The following is a 23,179-nucleotide window of genomic DNA, read 5'->3' on the forward strand; positions in this document are numbered from 1 at the left end:
AAAAAGAGAGAGGGAGAGAGCGGGAGAAAGAGAGAGAGAGAAAAAGAGAGAGAGGAGGGAACGGGACCTACCGGAGTTATAACAGAACGTCCTCGTCGTTGCCGTGTCGCTCTCTCGAACCGCCGGAGAATCCTCTCTTCATCGGCACTTGACTTTTTTCTTGCTGTGTAAACAGTAAAAACACACACCCTCACCTAGGGTGCAGGCTGCTGGATCAAGGAAAACTATTTTTTCTTACTTCACCTCAAGTCCGACTGGCGCCTCCTCTATGCTTGTTCTTTGTTGCGAAAACACCAGGATTAATAAATAAATTGCAAAGCCTTGGATCATTCGTTGCTGCTGTTCCACCCCCGTTGTTTACTTACCATTGCAATACGTGACGTAAGGATAATACGAACGGAGGACAATTATTATCGTATATATATATATATATATATATATATATATATATATATATATATATATATATATATCTATCGTACGAAATGTGGGAATGAAACCGTGACGGAACTGCAATTGTTGTTACACGGATGAGTTCGTACGAGAAGAAGGCGGATAAAAAAACTCGGCATATATATATATATATACATACCTTGTTGGGTTGGTATTGCAATTAACCGAGTTTCCCGCACTGTTTCGAATAATTCTTAACATTCGTGCGTATTATTTGCTGCAGCACTCGGAGGACTTTTAAGCCCTTGATAAGGCATAGATAGGTATATCTATACATCGGTTTTTGTAGATTATACCAATGTAATACCGAGAGAGGATTATTTATATATTTTTATCGTGTTGTTGGTGGGCCGTGTTGAAACTGTGACTAATTCAAAAGTGCTTCTTTCTTTCCTCCACTCCCGACTTTCCTCCTTTACACTATCTTGTATTGTGTGAGAAATTTCTTCTTTCCTTACGAATGAACAAACCGTGTGCACCGAATCTGCTGCGAGAGTTAGTGAATATACACAAGTCAGTTCGTTGTGCGTGTAATTGTTGTTCAATTGTAAACCGGAAAAACGATCATTTATTTTCAAACATATTATTGATTCTTTATTCATTATATATCCCTATTCTCGGATCGTGATGCACTACTACTCGTCGTTCAGTGTTTAATTAACTGCAGAGTGCGTTCGACGATTTTACCCGATGGATATCGATGGATAAAAAACATTGAGGAATCGTTATCGCGGTCGTCATACTGCAGAGATGAAGACCACGCACAGAGCTCTAAGGTAAAATACCAATTTATTTATATTTTACAATATGCCTGCGTGTATCTTTATTTATACTCTCTTCCTTAACGGCAGGATTTCTCTTCAAATTCGAGTAAAGTTGTATGAATAGGTATAATGTATGTACACGGTGTACGATTATTGTCATATCGCATCGAATTTAGCACGGCATTTCGTCGACACTGTTTTTGCACTGAATTTATTGTAAGTGAATGAATGAAATGCGGCTTCTGTTGATCTTTAGCTTTTGAAAAAGAATTTCACTGGTTTTCTTATATGTATCTCCTTTTCCATGACGTGAAAAAAAATTCTTCTTCGAGGTATTTATTGGCAATGAGGTTCGCCAGTGAAATCACAGACATTTAACGTGTTCTACGATGTGTTTTTTATTAGGTATGGTAATTATAATACATAACTGATCTCTTGACGTGATCTTCTCGATTTCGAGTGAAATTTCTACGGTGGAAATCTAGTTATGTGTTTTTCTCAAGAAACTTTCACAGGTTCAACGATTTAAAATTCAAAGAACGCCGTGAATCTTCTTGTTTATCGATGATTTTTCATCATCCCATCTATTCGTTAAAGCATCTGGTATATAAAAATATAGTAGTATCAGAGGTAACGCGATACCTGCAACTCCGTAAATCGTCGAAGAAGTAATGACAAATGTATACGCAATAGTCAATCAATGTTATTACTGCACAAACCTTGAAGTATGGCGAGAAGGATCATCGATGGTTGAGTAAAGCGACGCAATTAGAGACCCGTAACCCGATGTGCATTAAAGCCAACTACCTAACTTGCGTTATATAGAATTGGCGAACGTAGCTAGGTCAATTGTTATTATAGCTGTGCATGCAGGTATAATCCTAGTACGATTCTATGCAGTTAATAAGAATCGATCACAGTTATTAACTTACGATGAAAATGAAAACAAAACCGGAATAATAATGAAGGGTTTATAATTTATATAAATTCATTGTACTTATACTGCGCACCTTGAAAGCAAGCAGCGATTTTGTATAATATTCAATGTTTATTATTGTTGTTGTTGTTATTTTTTTCAAAAAGTTCTCAAGGAGGTATTATTTCCTTTGCAGGTATAACTCGACATTCTATTACACAAGGTTACCAATTTTCTTTCTGAGGTAGACGTGTATGTATATGTACACGTATCAATCAATCAATCAATTGATTAATCAATCATTCATTCCACACGTCGGTTATTCATAACTTTTTTATCCATACAAGCGATAATTTAATTTTCAATCGTATCAATATTATAATAGAAATCAATTTGGAATGTTTTTATGCTGAAAAATACGATTATTGTATTTTCCGTATTGAATCTATTTAACTGTATTTGAATGTGACGATCTTTCGTCGATGTAAATTATTATACTTGAGAAGATAGATCAATATGGTAAGTTTTTGTTAAAAAACCGCGTGATTTTTTTGATAATTCCATTCATTGAGTCCGACCAAAAAGTTATCGATCCTTTCACAAGTCTCAAATTTCACATTTTGTCTTCATACAGACTCACTGCCGCGTGCATTGAGCTTGAGCACGTGACTCGAGGTTATTGTACGTTAAACCTCGATTGTCACGTGGACTGAAAAACGTTGTTAACGGCATATAGTATAATTTTTTCCTTTTGCTTCTTGCCCCCCCCCCCCCCCCCCCGCCTCCCCCCCGTTTCCTATCTTGGTGTTTTTAATATTCCATCTAATTAGCACCGACCGCCTTCTTCGAAAATAAATGCGCAAGTAAGTAGTTAGGCAGGCACAACATAATTGCCATCCAGCCGTCACGATTAAAGATTTTATCACAATCCAGCCGCAAACTGTTAACCGTGGCCAAAATTATTACACCTACTACTATTTTACCGGCTTCTCAATGAATGTGAGCATTTGAATTCATCCACGTGTACGAATTCATAGACGTAGTATAATTTATCGTTGAAAAAAAAAAAAAAAAAACTGCTGTAGTATAATAAATTGCATAATATATACGTTCACTTTTTTTTTGCTCGGACAACTCTCGATTGCTTATATATATTAGGGTGGCGCAAAAAAACCGACTATTTTTTTTTTCTGAGTCTCGTGTGACAAAATGTTAGTTTTTGATGTTTTAAGAGCCCACTCCAAAGGACAGTTCAAAAAAAAATTTTAAAGAGGTCGCTCCACATTTTTTAAAACGTCAGAAATCGTTCAAAATCGATTTTTAATAAAAAAAAAAAAAATTCTCGTTACGGTATAATTTTAAAGACTAAAAAAAAAAAAAAAAATAAGTTTCCCAAAGTTTCAGTTCAAAATTTGAATTTTGAAAGGTCGCTCATAATTTCTTTTCAATTTTTTGGTGCATTTCTTTAGATCTTTTCGAGCGACCTTTTAATATTCATATTAAAATTTCATAAATTTTTTTTCTTCAATTTAGTAAGAAAGAATCGATAACAATACACCACGACATGAATTAAAAATCAAACAAAATACTGAAAATACAATTTTTTTAATTTAATTTTTTGACGATTTTTGACATTTTAAAAAATTTGGAGCGACCTCTTAAAAATTTTTTTGAGCTGTCCTTTGGAGTAGGCTGTTAAAACATCAAAAAAAAATATATATATATATATATATGTATATAATAATGATAATAGAAAGATTATTGCAGTCAAATCAGACGTTCTTGTCGTGTAACAAATAATCACTTTCTCAGTGTTAATTATTGATCTTATAAAATTCTTATTGATTCTATAAAAGTATCGGGGGTTCAAGGTTTTTCACAAAATTTTGATTCTCGGATTTCGCTATATCATCCGAATGACCGTTAGAATGTTTGGCTGCTAATTTCGGCTGCTGGCTCCAGTCACGTGTCTTGTACGACACTTTATAAGACGTTTTCGCGTATCATATTTCACATGAATTTTACACTCGGGGAGCTATTTCGAATACTCGGAGCTGACAAAGGTGCAAAGAGAAAGAATATATCCCGTGCACGGGTCGTCTTAACTCTCAACACCAGCGCACAATAGCTAAGGTGTGCTTAAATTATGGGCTGTTCGCGGGCAGGTCGACCTCTCCTTAACGCACCTGTAGTGAATTCAAATGTAAATTCAGAGTCAAAACGGGCCTGCCTGCTGCAACGAGAGGAGATGGCTTTTTCAGTCTCATTATAATGAATTCTTTGCCACTTTGCAAAGTGGCGCGCGGTTATACATGGGAAAAAAAGATTAATAACAATAATAACAATTTAAAAAAAAAAAAAAAAAAAAAAAAATGCAAAGAGACATGATTGAAACGATAAAGCGAGGAAGAAAAGTTGATGAGAGTTAACCGATTTTCTAAGGGTCCGTATACTACACCTTATTATTTTATAGTCACGTGTTTTCTCGAGCTAAGTTGATTTCTTTAGGAATTAAGAATATAAGAGACTCTACGGATGTATATAATAACGAATAATATACTAAACTTTTCTCTCAATCAACTAGGATTTACCTACAATAAGAAATTTCTTTAATACCGTTATTATATCGTTCCTGATTTTCATCCTAGATTAAATTTGCAGCTTTATAATGACAGTGAAATATGTATTAAGAATTTTAACATCGATTGTAGGCTTCATACAATCATCATTATGTAAACTTCAATTTTTATTCTCCCCCTTCTTTCTCGCTCTCGAGTTTTATTGAATCATGTGCAGCAAGAGAGAGACCCAGAATTTATCATCTATCTGAAGTACCGATAGATCAAGCTTGATCAAAAATAAAAAATTTTAATTCTGAATTGCGATGCAAGATTTTCCTCGGTTTTTACAAGTCAGTAAAGTCTAATTTGCCATTTGTAAGTTCCAAGTGGTGAAATTATGACTAAATATTACATTGATTTACAATTTCGTTCGCTATTGGAAGACTTTTTCAATAAGCTTGACGAATGGAAACTTGGGGTGTACAATTTATCTAGTTCAAGTTGAAATCTTGAAAAAAAATAAAAGAAAATCAGACCCTTGGTCAATTTAACATTATAAATGTGTAATTTATTTTTTTATACCGGCGTGAATTATAACCTACCATTCGGTAGCTACAGATCATTAGCAAGAACGTAAGTTGAATTAATTGTTCTACTAAAATACGACTAACAAGAGAGAAAAAGAAAGAAAAGAAAAACAACAACACAAAACTATAGATCATATTAAATAATACCTGCCGAATAAGAAAGAAAAATATCCACGATATGGAAAGTGCCTTTGTGCAGAAAGGATTACTTAATTGGTTTTCACAATCGTGTGGTAACGAGTTTTCCATCATTGAAAAGGCATGCGAAGAGCTTTTTTCCTTTGTTCCGCACAGTAGTTCATTATTCTTTGTTTACTGTACATGAAATTTGCCAACCCCTGCGTCAGTGGTTTATACGGTATGCATTACGCTGCCAACAGTTGTAAATCGTTAACGACACGAACGACGATACCACATCCTTGTACCGGGTCTCGAAGGGGTTTCCTAAGTGTTTGGAAACCTCGTGTAGCACGGGAGGGCAAGAGGATGACGCCTCTGCGAAGGACTAAAGCGCTTATCAAGGTTCTGGTGACAAAATACACGCGCAATGTTTAACGGCAAAAGCCCGTCTTTGTCTTTGAGATAAGCTGTGGACGAACCCAATCCCGGGGAGGAGGAAAAAGATAAAAAAGGGGAAGTAATACGTTTACCCATCTAAGAAACCTATCTTCCACCTACCATCTTTCGTCGCGGCCTGCTTCTTCTTCGCAACAGCTATAGCGAGAATCGCCGCGGCGTCGTCGTTTGTTTACTAAACTCAATTTAAACCCCGTCTATAACAGGTACGCGCTCTCTGTGTATAATATTATTTTCCCATGGGCAACAAACTCGGTCAGTTGAAGTAAACGGTTAATTTCATTCCTTGAAGTTAGTTGTGCGACTTAAAAGGCACATCCGGGTTCTTTTTGGGGCTCCTCTCTCTCTCTCTCTATCTCTCTCTCTTTCACGATATAATATATTATTATTATATATAGATATAACCCCGAATCGAATGTTTCTTTCTCTGTCAAAAACTAGATCAACAATCGTTAACGACGAACTATAAATTAATCGGCTCGTCGGATCAACCGATACTTTATCACCGATAGTCCCACCGAATGAACGGTCTTGCTCTGATAACTGCGAGCTATTTTCTCACCCGCATTATTGTTGTGCTCGCTGCCGCAATGCCCAAATAACGAGGCATGCGCAGATCGATTTCGTTTGTGCCGCTGGTGAAGAGATTAATAATGTGTAACCTTATAAACTTTTATTTATTTATTTATTTATTTTTTTGTTTACTCTTCGATTTATATACGTGAGGTAATTTGATTTGAGCGGTTTTTTTTTATCGTAGTATATAATACACATTTGAATTTAATTCGCGGTAAAAGATCTGCGGTAGCAAAAAACAGAGAAGACAGAGATTTTTTAGAAAAATGCACAGAAACTGCAAACTGTAAAAACGCAGATGGACGGTTTTGAAAATTTTTTTAGTAACTGCGCGCGGAAAAATAACTACCAACAGTTGTAAGGGAAATTCGTTTTCAGAGTTTTGAATCGCAGGTGCCAGATTGTATACTCATCCATGCCATGGATACTCTGTTCAATTACAGAGACACTTGTGTAATCTTAAAGATTGCGAAAAACATGTCAATCTAGATGTCCAAGAGCCGTTGACGAAAAAAATTAACTATTATTATTGTCGTTAACGGATCATTACTGATCTTTTGATGGATACCTCAATGGACACATTATAATATCAATTTCTTCGGTCGCGTGAATGACACATCTCGTGGAGAAAAAAGGCGTGTTTTGCCGCTTCAGCAGGGGTAAAGGTCACATATTTAATCATCGCCTCGACCTTAATTATTTTAGTAAAAACGTTATAGAATTTATTATGTTTTTTGACATACGACATGCTAGGATAAACATGTGCTGTTTAACGTGGGTGGGGGTAAAAAAAATAGAATGAGCGATTTATAGAAGACCAAAATATCGAATTTTCAAAGACGTGAATATATAATTCATAGAATAATAAAAATGTAGAAAGTTTAAGTATAGAAAATTGAAAATACAGAAATTCCATAAATATAGAAAGATTGAAAAATATAAGGATAAAATTTATAATCTTTATGCGATTCTATATTCTGACATAAATTTCTATTTTGCTCCACTCTTTACATTTGTTTAAATCTATAAATTAGATTTCCGATTTATTGATCCTGTGGCCTTCCATTTTTTGACCTTACTATTTTTCCACCCCCACCCCGAAACACGTGAATCCTTGGAAAGCGGATCAGTTTGTACTTTTAAGTTGTATACATAATCTTGTAAAAATCGATAATTGGCTTATAACGAAGTAATTCGTTGCCTCTCGAAGCGTCTCAAGTATATCAGTGGAATAGCGATTCTTAACGAATATATTACGGTAGTCCTTTATTCGTCTTTAAGTATGGTTTACAAGAATTAAATATATTTACGATATACGTTACATTAGGAATGAAAACGTTATGTGATTCAAGTTGGCAACGTTAGTCGTTTACATCGTACATATTTCAATGCACACATCGCTTATCATTATAATGTAGAGTCTCGTAGGATAGATTGAATATTATAGAAACTCGTGCCTGCATCATCAAATAGGGTATAAAGCTCATCTATCTATTCGCCATATCTGCAATTCAACCCGACGGAATCGGTTTGCAATAATTGCTTTTCCCTAAAACATCGTTCGGGAAGCTCGTTATCGAAGAGAGGCTGCATCCCATTGCGCAGGTTATTTTATTTACACCTTATATACGCAGGTAGCATGCTTTTATCATAAAACCCGGTTACGCAGGTAATATAACGCAATATGTGATATTTACGATAACGAAATGTGACAAGATTGAAGTTCGTAACGTTAATGTGACGATGAATTTTCAAGAAAAAATCATTATTTGAATCCACACTTTAAGCGAAACGTATCCTACTCATATTATGAAAACTAAACTTTTGATATTAAGGTCGTTCTAAAATTGTAAATCAATGGTTTCTTTTCGATGCTTTATTATATTAACGTTATTAACGAGAATATTTCGAAATACGACTTAGAACTATGGACTTTGCACATTACCTACGGTTGATAAAATCCGTCTCGTAAATCACACGCTTACAAGCTGTTAAGGAAATTTATAGATAAGCAAGCTTTGGCGATCCTGATGATAATGATGATGACCATGATGATGGTGCTGCTGCTACTGCAGCAGTCAACGCGTCTCAATGATGTATAATTACCGCCGGCAATAGGCCGAGAAACTAGGAAATACGCATGATATTCTCCTCAGCGTGCTGTGCAATTGTAATAAAATTTTCTCAATACTACCTCATAACGTCCAGCCAATTTACTTCGGGTATTTGGCATTACACATCTTAACGTGGAACAAATCTTTCTTTAAGATGATTTGCGATACGAGTAGCGGGGAGGAAAAGACTATGTAAACGAGGAGAAGAGTTAATTATTACGACTCAAGATATCTATTAACTATAAATTAATTAAGAAAATGAGGCTGCTGCGGTAAATGTTAGGGGAGATGTACAAGAATGGGAAAAATGAAACGTCGATGATCGATCATTCGCCGATTAAAATTTGCATAACCTTTCAGACATCCTTGCGAGGTACGAGTTATGTGAACAAATTCCTGACGCCCGGGCTGTCGTCATCTCACCGCATTATCGTGCCTATCTATGCGCATATAACATGCATGTAACACCTGTATATTCATAGCAATACATAAATTATTTACGATAGGGTGTCCGGCTACTATCGACCCCGTTATTGTTATCACTGTTATGATTATTATCACTTTTCATCAAACAATTTTGGACGGAGTTTTCGATGTTTGAAAAAACGAATAGAATGGATCGATGCGGAAACTAATGGTGCGAATAATTCTTTGCATCTTTGTGTTGGTACTCTGGAAATCTTTTCACTTCTTTGAAAATCTTTTCACTTTGAAAATCCTCTCTTTTTCTTTGCACGAAAAAAAGTGTTGAGGATTTGTCTTGGGATTTGTAGTACAAGGAGTTTGAAAGAAGCGAATGTTGTTTCAGGGGATAAGTCGACTTATTCTTGGTGTATAGCAAGCTACTTCTCGAGAATCCTAATCTTACACGGAAATACTTTTAGTATCGATGCTTGCTCCATCATTGCTTATCCATAATTGGGAAATATTTACTATTTTCTTGTTTTTACAGTAACTGAAGGGACTGAGATTTTAAGATAAGAGTATGTCTTGATTTATTACGGTTTATGGGATTTCAAATAACGCCAAAGACGCTAAATAACGATTTTACCTCATCATAAATCGTTACGATAACTTTACTAACTTCAACTAGATCAAATTTACGGATAATCGAGGTACTTTAACAGTTATTTCTACGATAATAGGAGGAGGTAAATCTAATATAATCATTTTAAAATACTTCAATTCGTTAAATGTAAGAACATTATGTAGCACAATGTATCATCATTGCCAGTCAGTTAAAAACAAAAGACATGAATATGGCATTTGCACAATCACTATACGAATTTGTACTCAATTTACCTCGATTGTCCATAAATTTGTATATTTTATTGTAATTACGCAGAATGAGCAATAAAGCAAACATTGATACCAAAAGTCTCTCGGTGTAGACTGTACAGAGTGAGTCATTCGATGCATCGATAATAGGAGGAGCTTACGATTAGTTGACGCGAAGTCCTGCACACAATTCATATCGCTTTCATGTCACATGTCAATAGTAAAGTTTAGCTGATCATGTCAGAATGTTATTGATTTCGAAGGATCTCATTGTAGAACTTACTTAGAAGTTCACGTCAAACAACGATAAGCTTCTTCCATTATCGACACATCAAGTGACTCACCTTGTACAAAGGGTGCGACAGATTTTCGATATCTTACCTGCACGGAATATGCTTATATGCTTATTCCGGAGGATCTATAGATCCCTTCGCCTTGTCAATGACAGCAGCAGAGTTTCTGTTTACGGAACGTGAATAATCACACCTATGTCCTATTTCGCGAAGATTACTGTCGGACTTATGTCAACAGTCGGTGTAATCCGGACTAAAGAAGAAAGGAAATTTCCGTAAATTATCAGAAGCGTTTGAACCGCTTTAACAATGGTCAGAGAAGGACGGTTATGACCAGCGGAACCCGGAGATGGAGGAGACTCCGCTAATAGTCGTTTCGATCTTTTATGGATGACCCAGACTGGTGTGAACGTGATTGAGTCGCCGTCGCCGCAGACTGGCCAGCTGAGCTGAGACCACTCAAGTTTTCATAACTTAACGGTGTCTCGAGACAGAAGCTGCAACGATCTGCTGCTGTACCTACGGTATTCTCTCTTGGAAAATATCGAAACATTAAGCTCTTCAACTTCCAAGAAATCTTGAAGACTTACGAGATTGAAGACCTACGGGATGTCTGGATGATAATTTTAATTAATGTACAAACAAGGATGAAAGATAAATTGCGCCTAGAAACAATTGAGAACGTTTAGGGAAAGTTGAGACTTACATCCCTTGTGCTGATACAGTTTTATGGTATATATAGTATACTTAAACTGTAATAATGGTTGGGGGAGTTGTTGAATTTATTATTTCCCTCTTTTTTTTTTATACACTCTCAGTTTTCTTTGCTGATTCTAATTCTACGATTGTACTATTTTTTGTTTCACAGTAAAGTCAATCAATTTCGCGTTAATTGATGTACGGTACTTATTTTCTTGATAACGGTACAATTGGTCAATTTGATAATATAATATTATTTATTTTATAAACTTTTAATACTTATGTGTGATATTATTATTCATCGATGATATTCCTTTTGTCGTTAAAACACAGCCGTAAGTGGTTGTAGTATTATTTGCGATCAGAAAGTGAAATGTGGAAGAAAATACGATGGTAATTTCTCCCGTTGTTTTTATTCCAAGAACCGCAGGTATAAGTGTATAATTGAATACCTGGAAGAGAGTTTGAAACAAAGAAACTAAAAATAGTTGAAAAAAATCTTGCGAAAAGGAACAAGAAATACTCTGAACAGTTCCAATAAATGCCGATAATTTTCAATTCAATTTATTACTTTTCGAAAACTTTATCGCGATTGAATAGATCGAACGCAGCGCTGCTGTGCGCAGGCAGGGTAAGAACTTAGCCGTAAAGAAAATTAAAGTTAATAAATTTGACGTAACAACGCAGCATAGAAACAAAAATCATTGATTTACAACTTCAGAACGATTTTGAAAGAGTTGTTTCCCTCATATGAGTCTCGATAATAAGTTTTAACTGCACCGTTACGTTAACGTCAGGAACTTCAACCTCAGGGCGGAAGAGCATCTATACATTGCAGCTGTTCTGTTTATGTACCAGGCATTTTCAAATCGATACTCGTTATCCGTGGTTGGATGCAGCGACAATATTGTCAGAGAAAACAAGCCACTATATACGTAACAGCAGTCGCAAAGCCATTAGGTGTACAACGGTTGGCAATCAGGTCATTCGGGATGACCTCACGTGCGCGAAATCGTCGAGATCAGCTTGACGCGTTTAATTAATTTCCAATTATTTTTATCCGTTTAGTAACATCGTAGGTCAGAGTGGATCCAAGTGTGGGTATCAGGTGGTACTAAAACGACGGTACTTGCAAGAGGTACTTTACTACTGAATCTTAAAGTTTTATATACCTCGCAGTAAAGAAGCAGCAGAAACAGTGACTGGTGAAGATTTTATACAAACTTGAGGTGAAATTTTTATTCGCAATGGAACGATGAAGCTGTGATGAACTCTTCTCCCAACCTCTTTGCAGGAAATAATTACGGCCGGAATACGTTGCAGCAGACAATGAGCAATATCGCTGTGTTATTCTCACGATCTTGGATCGGTTTAGGTAAAAATCTGTGAGATGAGGCTAATTGAGACGGTACCATTACTGCTAAATCTCTGCTGCCGCATGCCGTCGTAAATCGGTATCTTAAGTCACGAAACGGTTACGGTGCAGGTATGTACCCACCTATCTTTTGTAATTATATACAGTGGCCAGTAGTAGGATAACCATCCGCTCGCGAATTATTTCGCTCGGTCGTGAAACTTGTTAAGTTGGTACAACCTACATTGTGCAACGTGACGTTGTGCGGGTGATTATCTCACCTACTACAACGCTTTTCTTTGTCGCATCCTCCCGGTTTGAACGTCGTTGACGCAATTCCAACAATTCGTAAACCTTACGTCAATGGTTCATTGTGGAGTTTTGATAATACGACGAGCCGACCATCATCATCATCATCATCATCATCATTATCATTTATTTTTGAGCGTTACAGAATCGATTATCACATAGATATATATATATAAATATACAATTTGCAATTTACCGTCGATAAATCGAAGTGAAACGTTTGAACACATGTCAACCATGAAACCATCTGACGTTAACAACCGCGGTGGACAGCAGCAAATGATGAGCGCACCGTTCGGTTCAATACAGTTGTTTGCAAAATTGTCATTTTATTTTTGCACGCTCGTCGTGTTGTGTTGCTTTTGATGTATGTACATACATACCTACAACACATATGTACCACCGCGTCATGTTCAACGTTTTAATAGCCAAGTTATAGCGTTGCATACATGTTTTAGCTTCGAAGGGAGCAAGTGGGCATCTCATGGTCGTCTCTCGTGTAACGTCCATGCCTAGATAGAAATAAGAGGAACCCTGTATGTTCCTAGGCTCCCGGGTAATCCAAGGCACGTAGGACCTTGACGTAATAAATACAAAATGCAACTAAGACCCGTGACTAAATAATGTGATCATATATTTCGTGACGGTTGAAGGTGTAGGTGTAGGTGTAGGTACTCGTTCCTCTCGATATGCTGCTGCTATCGCCGCCGTTACGACTGCAGTCTCTGGGTAAATGGTAAATGTCTCTGCGGCTTTTCTTCTGCAAGTTGAGCGAGGAAAATTGTGCACGCGCAGAGGATTATAGTTACGATATACCGTACGTGTACAGTCTCGGGGAAAAGTTTACTCTTCCTTTGTCATATTCAAAACTGATAACCCATACTATTATCGCAAAACCTCGCGCTTACCAACGTCGCCTCTCATTTTATGCCCTCGAGAGAAATACGCTTTCATCTTAGCGCGTGGTGTACAGCTTGTACTACTATAACCACCACCCGAGCCTCGAGTTACCCACAAGTATTGCATCATTTAGTGGGGCTCCTCGGGATACAACGTTTAAATAGTTTATTTCGAATTTTCTGCAGCGAGACCGTTTCTCTGCGATGTATAATGAGATAAGGAAGAACGAAAAAGATAAAATTGCGAGGAATCTTTTTTTTTTCTTCTCAATTTCCATGAGTTATTTAGAACGATGTATCGTGAGTTCTTTCCTGTTATCGTCGATTCTTGCTTTTATTACGGTAATTCTTTACGTTACGTAGTTTGCTTGTACATGTACACTAAATTTACAGCATTATTCTGCTGAACTTGATAAATTTCACTTTCTCATCAATGCGTGATTTGTTTATATTGATTCGTTCGAATCGATGCAATTTCGCCGGGAGAAAGCAACGAAATATATATTTTTTTTCTTCTCCAGTCAAATTCTATTAATTCTTTTTGGTGGTGGTGAAAAAATAGAGAAACAAATAACAACCGAAAACTGGAAAATGGTTCACTTAACTGTGACAGACAGAAATATACAGACCTTGTGCAAATATTGAATATAATATAATATATAAATGTTTGAATAAAATTTTAAATAGTAATAAAGGTTTCTTTTGACATCCGTTTGCCAGACAGATGTTTGATTTATATATTTTGACTTCTATTCGACATTCTCAAATAAACCTTCAAGCGCCTGCGGACACAATTTATTGCAGAGATCTTGGATGTAAGAAATTATCTTTCAAGTTTCTAATTCAGTCTTGTGTGCAAGGGTCGGAGGGTTCTAAGCTATGGGAAGGGCTAAAGTTTAGGTCGATAACGCATATGTTACACGGGTCCTCGGCAGGCTTGAGAACGTAATAAACCAGCCAACCCAAAAAGGGTGGTTGGAATTCGCGGATAGAGGAGGAGGTCGTATTCCTGATCTACACTGTAAATTCGAATGAAATTAAAATAAGGAGATTGAATCATTCGGTGCTTTCACGACTCGATGGGTAAATGGGCAAAGGGTTTGTGCTCGAAGAGAGAGAGAGAGAGAGAGAGAGATTGAGAGACTATAATATATCCCATAATATTATTATCCTTAAATTTTATTAATGGGTATAATAAGACGTCGGAAATGTCACTTCGACCATAAAAATAGACAAGAATATCCCATTTCATAACGAGTGAAAAAATATTACTTTCTCTTAATTATTTCTACGGTTGCACAAGTCCTCGGCCCTCATTTATGGTTGTTTATTAGTGTCTGTTCGTTTTCATGGTCAAGAAAAAAAGAGATGATTTTTTTTCTTTACAATCTCATATTTTGCAACCTGAAGTATATATATATTATATATATATATAATATATAATTCTAAGGGTCTGATGATAAAACTTGAAAGACCATATTTTCTCTGACTGAGTTATAGGGTGGTAAAATAGGATTAGTAGACGTCACTATATGCATACTATAACCGTAGTAATGTTAACGGTTGAGAAAGAGTACAGTGTGTTTTTCTCTCACTGATATTATTTACGGTTTTTGAATTGATCCATAGTCCGAACAGGAAACAGACTTCCCTGTTAAACACAGTGATTAAATTAATTGTAAGCTCTAAACTGTTCCAATTGAAAATAATTGGAAGCAGAAAATGGAATAACTGATTTGTGGCTCTTGTACCCAAGTTCATCCGTCGGTTCACCCGTTCCGCGATCAGCCTCCGGCTATGTCTGCAACTTTGGCGTAGGGTTATTACGATCATTTTCTGACTGCGACGGTGAGAAAAGAACGATGCGAGAAAAAAAGGGAAAATAAACTGAAAAAATAAATAAATAAATAGAAAATAAAAACCATTTGAAGACACAAGGGTAACTGACTAGCTGGTTAGATTTCGCCGATCGTACTTTCGGCAAGATCAATAGAACACGCTGACTGAAGCAACGTGCCACTTATTGTTGCCCATAAGTTGATGGGTCGATACCATTGTATCTATCTATCTATACTACAACTGGACAAGGTATAGCACATCCAAGACTCCCTGGTATACCTGTACGACTTTCGCCGCCATGCTTGTGCGAGGGTTCCGCTCATTTCCTGGGTTCGAACCCAGAAGCTCGGACCTTACTTGTACTCTGTCAGACACATCCGATGCTCTGCTTCCGGGGGCGAGAAAACGGCTTTCGGGGTAAGTGAGCATCCGGGTTGGTCATAGATCGATCCTGCTCAGGTTTCCTTTGGGCTTTACGTTAAAATTATGTCATATTATTTGGTCAGGTGAGAATTTCGGGCGTCAATTAAGTCACGGTACGACCTAAGACTGACTTCGAACGATCCTGTACCACCAAAATATAAATGCGACAAGTGATCGCCAGGACGATACAAGCGCCCTGAAAATCCTGTATCCACTACGTTTATCGTATTTCCATTAATTCTCCACCATTTTCTCTCTAATGCGCTTACGGGGGTCAAGTTTCCGTAAGTATACTTCTCCTTCTCCCTCTAGTCGATGCACGGCTTCGTCTAGATGAGTGTGTGTTATAGGTTCGTAGGTATATAAAAACTGTATACATGTATTTATACACACTGAGTGAATAATAACTTTTCTCTCTCGAGTTCGTGTCTATAGGTATATATATATATATATATATATATGTTGTACATACTATATACGCAGTACACATCATGACATGCTCTACTTCTTTGCACGTTGACCGTGAGATAGATTCGCGTTATCGTTGTTTCGCACCCACTTGAATCTTATTTTGAAAATTTACAAAATCATATGGATATTCTGTATTAATTTGTTAATACCTGGTAGGTTGGTTCATGTAAAAGAGGAAGGAATCGAGAAGCCCGTGCGGGAAAACCGCGGGTGATGATAGATTAGCTAACTGACAATGAGAAATTCTGATGGTTGGAGACCACCTACTCTTTACCGCGAACTGAAAAGTACAACGAGTCTCTCTGTTTCTCTGTCTCTCTATCTTTCTATCCTTCTCGACGGCATGAATATCGCATGAGAATATATGTATACAGTATAATACACGTGAAATGATGTAACTTGACTATATATACCTTGGCTCATATGCATGTACACGATGAGGACAACGTGTAGCCTGCAGCGCACTGTCACCGATTCTAAAAAAATACATACATCGATTTATTACCCACTAAGGAATTTAATTTTTTAAGGATATCTTGCGCCCCGAGCTATTTATACGTTTATGTATATATGCATTCTACGCAGGCAAATCTGTCCTTGCGATGGTAATCCTTTCTTCACTCTAGAGCGAACGAAAATTTATCTTGATCATTCGTCGTTCGGTCATTCACTCCGTTATTCGAATTTTTCTCAAGCTAGAAACTGAGACGTCAAGTCGATTCGTCCGATTTTGAACTTGGTGGAAACATTTACCTCTTATTACGAGTGGTACCAGGTACCCATATGATGCTAATAATGCTGCCGTGACAGTCCGAGTTTTTTTGTTGGGAGTTTACGGTGATGCAGTAAGTTCATTCGTTGACAGGTATACTAATATACCTAAGAATGGTTTACTGACGAGAGGCAGTATTTTTTATTGCAACTGACCACTGTCGGCAGTCCGACATCGGCGACGAGGCCTTTATTCATCTTTACTCGGTCCTCGTTTCGTGCCAGTCAAAATTGCTCAGACTTACGATGAAGTGGAATAAAGAAGAAAGGAGAGAAAATACATAAAATGAAATGAAACATGAAGAAGAAGGATATTCAATTACCTAATTCTGCGGATGTAAATGTTGGATTCGCAACGGTGAACCATACATGCAAAAATATAATTCTCCGGGCAATATATTCATGTATGTTAGTTAGGTTTCACGATACAACCAACCATATACGGGGGCCAATGTCCCGTGCAATCAGGAAATTATGCCATTAGGCTTCGTTCGAACGGTTCAAATTTTAACGAGACGGTATAACGTCGATAAGTTATAGCTTCGTGTCGTCGTCCAATAACTACGTCACATGTACACGGTTTCACACTTATACCTCATGATACCATACGCATGCCGCTCATTGATATGACGAGGCTGAAGTTAGTAACGTTAACCTAACGAAACATCAGGGAAAATATCATTATTTTGTAATTTTAGAATAGTTTATCATGGTTTATCAAATTTCAAACATTGCTAAAAGTGCGATGTAACGATTTTTCCTAAACATGCATCGTTACAGTAACGTTACTAAATTCATCCTCATGCATTGATAGTGTATCTGTGTTAAATAACGATACTGGTGACGACATTTTGCTTTTTTACCGAAACACGTACTGCGTGGTTCAAAATATTAACGCGATCGGAGTTTTTTTTTTACAACCCGTGTCAGATGACGAACAAAATCGCTATATTATTGCTCGAGTATTATTTCGGGGATAACAGTTCTCTTTGGGAAACTTTTTTGCTGCGAGTGGGTTACGTAATCATGCGATTACCACTGCTGAGGACAAGATTATGTGTACCTACGACGATTCCCGAGTATAACTGCGTATGCGAAGCAACCTCCTGAATCTGCACGTGACTGGGAATGTGTGAACCTCGTGAACATTCTGAATGAAACAGGTTCAAGGATCTGTTTGTAAGTTACGTTCGCGCATCTGTTTTCCATAATGTCTGGCATGATGATCGTAGTAACCAGCGGTGGTCCGTTTTGCTCTTTTTTTTTTTTTTTTTAACAAGTTTAACAAATGGTCGGTTGTTGTTCATGGATTACTACCGTATACCCCCCTTAAGGGAAACCCGGTGAACGGGTCCACTTAAAGGAAAACGCTAGGCTATGTAATTAACGAGATGATGGTAATTACTGGTCCACATATCTACGTAAGCTCATACTGAAATTATACGTTGAAAAACCAATCCACTCCTGATAAACAACTTTGGTTGTATTATTTTTACTTTAGGCAACTGTAACGGAGAACGGTTAGGAACTAGGGTTGACTATATAATGATAAACCTGTGATCATACTTGGAGTGCAGACAATTGACTTGAGAAGATCACTTTTGAATTGTTCCGAAGCGTGTCGAGCCTTTACTCGCTTCCATGGTCTCCTCATGGAATATTCTTTGCACGTCGAAAATCACCATCTGTAATTTTTCACCGTGACTTTTCGCCGTGAATTCGAATTCGCGAATAAAGTCTGAATATCTTTCAGCTTGGGGCACGTATAGCTCTGTGGAATTGTTATTATACGTATATGCAACCTGCATGGCCGTAGGATAGATACTGACAAGAGACTGGTCACTGGGTCGGTGCTTGAATGCCAGATGAATGCAAAATAGGGCAGAGAATTTTTCATGCGAAACTGGTGCAGAAATAACTTGTGCATTTCTATGCTGCAGTGCTGGAAGACCTTGGGGATACTTATATGTATATGCACGAGAATTGGAAAGGTTCAGAGTCGATCCCGAAACTTTCCTGAATACGGTATCACGTCAAAGAGAAATGTTTGTGTTCTATTTCGGATCTATGCAGGTGCAGGTATAAATTGATTCGCCGTGCTTGAAGATGAAAATGTGAAATCGCGATCACTTGATCGGAATCTCGAGGACTAGATTACACCTGGCTGTCTTGAATATCTTAGAATGATGAAATCACGATTATCTAGTTAATTATAGGACTCGAAGCGATTGCAAACTGTGTTGCAGATCAGCGTGATCTTCGAAATAGCGATTATTATCTCGTAAACCGTAAATGGAGGGGGTACACCGCCATCATTATTTGACGAGGCCAAAAGTTCTAATGTTCAATCGAATAGGTTGGTGAAGTCCGAAAATCAAAATTTTGTGAAACACTCAGAACCTCCAATATTTTTATAGAATTATGAGGACAAAAGTGATCTGCATTTTGTCTATTTCAAAAAAGTTTAACACGTTTGGCTACCAACTCTTGCTATCAGCTTCAGCTTCATCATTATTTTCTCAGGATATACAAAAACTGGCTAACTCTGAAATTGAATGATACCAAAATCAAAGTCACTCGGTAACCGTCTATGAGTCATAATCAAACAGCTTATGTGAACACCGGTACAAAAGCTTTCCATTTTTTTCCATATTCAAATAATGAAACCAGTGATGAGAACCATGAACTTTTCTCATGATCGGTCAATAAATATTCAACTCTACCGCCTGTTGTCTAAGTGATTGAACTTGATCTTGAGATTCTACGTCGAAATACGAACGGCTCCGCTGCACAGTCGTCGTCTTATTTGTATGTCGAGTCACGAGTGTTATGGGGTACCTACATGGAAAGAATGGTAATCCCAATGAATTGGCATCGACTGCCGGCTTGCGGTTGATTTCAAGAAATTGAGATCCAAGCCCGAAGTCGAGACATCTTCGCGTCCACGTGTATACGTATACAGTCTACACACTACACACGTATAAAGCACGTGGAAGATTAAGGTGGGAATCGATCCGGAGCGGCGTCGACGGCTCGACTGACCAACGGAGTGGTCAACCGGTTTTTAGGGTGACCTGAACTAACGCCCGCCTGTGAACGAACGAACGAACGAACGATCGAACGAACGAACCAACGAACCAACGAACCAACGAACCAACGAACGAGACGCGCGCGGTCTTCGGCAAAGGCTCAGAAGCCGTCTTTGCACGTGTAATCTCACACACACATCGGTACAGTCGCGACATCGCGACATCGTATTCCTTAAAGAGCCTCGGCGCGAAATCGTTATGTGGACATATCGGACATACTCTCGATCGTTATGGCGGCCATACTAATTTTAAAAACGGCTCAAAAATTATTGGGAATTAGCGGAAGTGACCAACGAGTGTTAATCGGCTATATATACCAAGCGTACGAGAGTTTTGGGACTTGAGTTTTTGAAACTGGATATGGAAGACCATTTTCTCCATAACGATTACTGTGTTATTTGTTGGTTCGGTGATTTTTCAATTTTGAAGAAAGTTTTCTCCAGTTTTCAAACAAATTAGCTGATACAATGACACTATTTATACGTCAAGCGTTATAATCATTCTGAACTTTTTCTGGATTGACTGGAATCAATCAAAATTACGGTTAACGTTTTTCGGAAATACGGAATGTTTACGTATCTCGTAAGTAATTACCGTCATGCGTCGTCTGACCACGCGGAATTAACTTGACTCAGTATACATTTTATCCATATAGATATGGCTGTTCAAGAGTGCGGTAAAACAGAGTCTAGCTGTCGATGTCGGTTATTCGAAAGCGATAAAGACGCCTAACTAGAAGGTTTGCAAAGGTGCTTCATGCTCTCGCCGGGTCACCATAAACCTTTCTAAATGCATTTTATTCCCATCGTTTTTATATATATTCACACTCAAAGTGACGAAGGAGAGCCATATAAATTTACTGTTTCGTTAGTAACGACCTTCCACCGTTTTATAAGTGATCGTTTCAGAAGAGGAGAAGATAAGCTCTCAACGTATTCGGTCATTGAAAACGTCCATAAATTCATTCGTCGATGTCGTCGAAGCGGCATGCTCTTCGTATTCGAACGAAATTATAAGCAGGTTTTCTAGATGTCAGGGAATTCGGTGTCTGGAAAAACCGGGAAATCTTAGGGAATTTGGTCATGCATCCTGGAATTTTTGTATATTTTTTTTTGGAAAAATTTTAAGAATTGATAAATTGATGTTGAGTACTTTGTTAAATTTATAAAATAATATAAACAAGCACTAAAACCAGTCGATATTCTCTCAGATTGATGTTTATACCTTCATGCTGAGAGAGAATGGCGGATCCTAATCTTCCGTTAGTTTCTTAAAATTAGAGTGTTTATTGGTAATTGAGTTCGAGCAAAATTGAACCGAAAGAAAAATTGATTAAACTATTTGACCTTACGATGGAGACTTCTGATGTCTAATTTTTAACCAATTTCGACCAAGTTCTGGAAAATGTCTATTTTCGTCTGAAAAACTTGAAAATGTCAGGGAATATGATACGTCATTATTGACGTTAAACACCCTGAATTAGGAGTGGATTGCTATTAAGCCAAGTGTTTATTACTATGTTCAGTGAGATGTACGACATGCGTCTGTATCCAGTCAGCAGACCATGCAGTCCATTGAAGTGTAAAGGCTATTACTTGAATTGTTTTCGAATCGAAGAAACAATTTCACGTTGTTTGAAGATTAACTGGATTGGCGAGTTATCTGTTTTTATCTCTCTTTTTCCTTTCTCTGGCTCTCTTTCTCGCTCTCTTTTCATCTCTTGTTTTTCCCTTACGTTCTTTTCCTTCATATATTATACAAATCGCCTCTCATCGTACCTCCTATTGTAATTTATATTGTTAACCGAAAGGAATATGCATTCGCTGTGAAAGTGGCTTAATTGGCATTGTTCGTTTCGTTTTGGGTCAGGTACTGACAAAATTAACAAAAATTTAAGCAATGGTCCATGACGTGAAATACTGGACTTGAGCATAAAAATTATGAGAATCATGCTGCAAAGACTATTTCAAAGGCGTGAAATTATTTTTACATTACGAGAAACTTTGTTAGCTACGGAAGTCTTGGGTGTTTTTCTTAAATGTTTTTTTTTCCACGATAAACAAATCAAAGGAAAATCTTGCTTTTGCTTGCATCTCTTTATATTATACTGTTGGTTAGTTGTTCGTGGATTGTGCTTTGAAAAATTGAACGGTAGGATCAACAACTTTGTTACCGCGTACCACGCCTTGTCTCCGAGATGACGACAAGTAGCTTAAAAACTTGGATTTACAAAAAAAATCAAAAGAAGAAAAAAGGAATGAAAAAAAAAAAAAAAAAAATTTGTAACCCAACAAAATTATATTTGTCCCCGTGTTTCATTAGCGTGCCTAATTAACTTCACAATAGCCAATTGTTCCCGTTTTCGTGCTTATCATTCATTGGTTACAGCTCCGACTTACTCAACCTCCACTGCAGCGTGTAATTATTCTATGTATCTAAACTTTCTATCTAAAATCGTGATACAGGGGTTTCGGGTCGCTCGCGTTAAACCGCAGGAGCATAATTCACATCGCGTTACGTCAAAACTGAGTAAGTTTTTATGTTAACCAGTTAAATTTTGCGATCTATGGACTACAGTGGAGAGAAAATAAAACGTCACCACTCGTGATTTATTTGGGGGAGATTTATGTTTCGTTTTGTTATAGAGTGAAAAAATACTGCTGCAGGTTCAGGAAGAAAAACTATGTTGTATGTTTTCACTTAGGTTATAATAACTTGACTTGAATGAGACTGGCTCTCATATTCAGGCATACAACTACGGTGTGAAAATCCAATTGATCGCCGGTAGGTATAATATAATCTCGTTAAAACTTCGTATCAGGTTATTACGCGGAGGGGAAACAAGAGAATAGATAAAAAAAGAAAATAATAATAAAAAAAAATCAACTTACCTCGAGTTCCCATCGTAGATGCAAGAAATTTGAAGCTAATTGAAAAATTATCGCAGGCATGACCGTTTTTTTTTCTTTTTTTTTTTTGGCTTTACGGCAGTAATCCGAAATGATATTTTGGATCTATTTGATAATAAATATTTTCTCACGGAAGGTGGAACTTGGTTATCTCTTTGAACGGATCGCAGGCCCAAGGATAAACTGAAATGAAAATAAAACGGAGAAAAGGAAGAAGAATCAGGCATTGTGTATTGCAGTCTTGCCTTTCAGATGTTACTATTACGACGTTAAATTCTTATTTTAACAATGACCGGTG

General features: G+C 37.2%; 1 protein-coding gene across 1 annotated transcript in view; it reads left to right on the forward strand.

Moving 5' to 3' along the window:
* Positions 1-990: 990 nt before the first annotated feature.
* The window catches only part of LOC124406776, a 73,255-nt gene continuing 51,066 nt past the window's right edge, over positions 991-23,179 (forward strand). The window contains exon 1 of the mRNA XM_046882362.1: positions 991-1,229. Within this exon, the coding sequence (XP_046738318.1) occupies positions 1,204-1,229 (26 nt within the window). The 5' untranslated portion in view covers positions 991-1,203. The remainder of the gene's footprint in view (positions 1,230-23,179) is intronic.

Source organism: Diprion similis, chromosome 6 (genome assembly GCF_021155765.1).
Source record: "Diprion similis isolate iyDipSimi1 chromosome 6, iyDipSimi1.1, whole genome shotgun sequence".
NCBI lineage: Eukaryota > Metazoa > Arthropoda > Insecta > Hymenoptera > Diprionidae > Diprion > Diprion similis.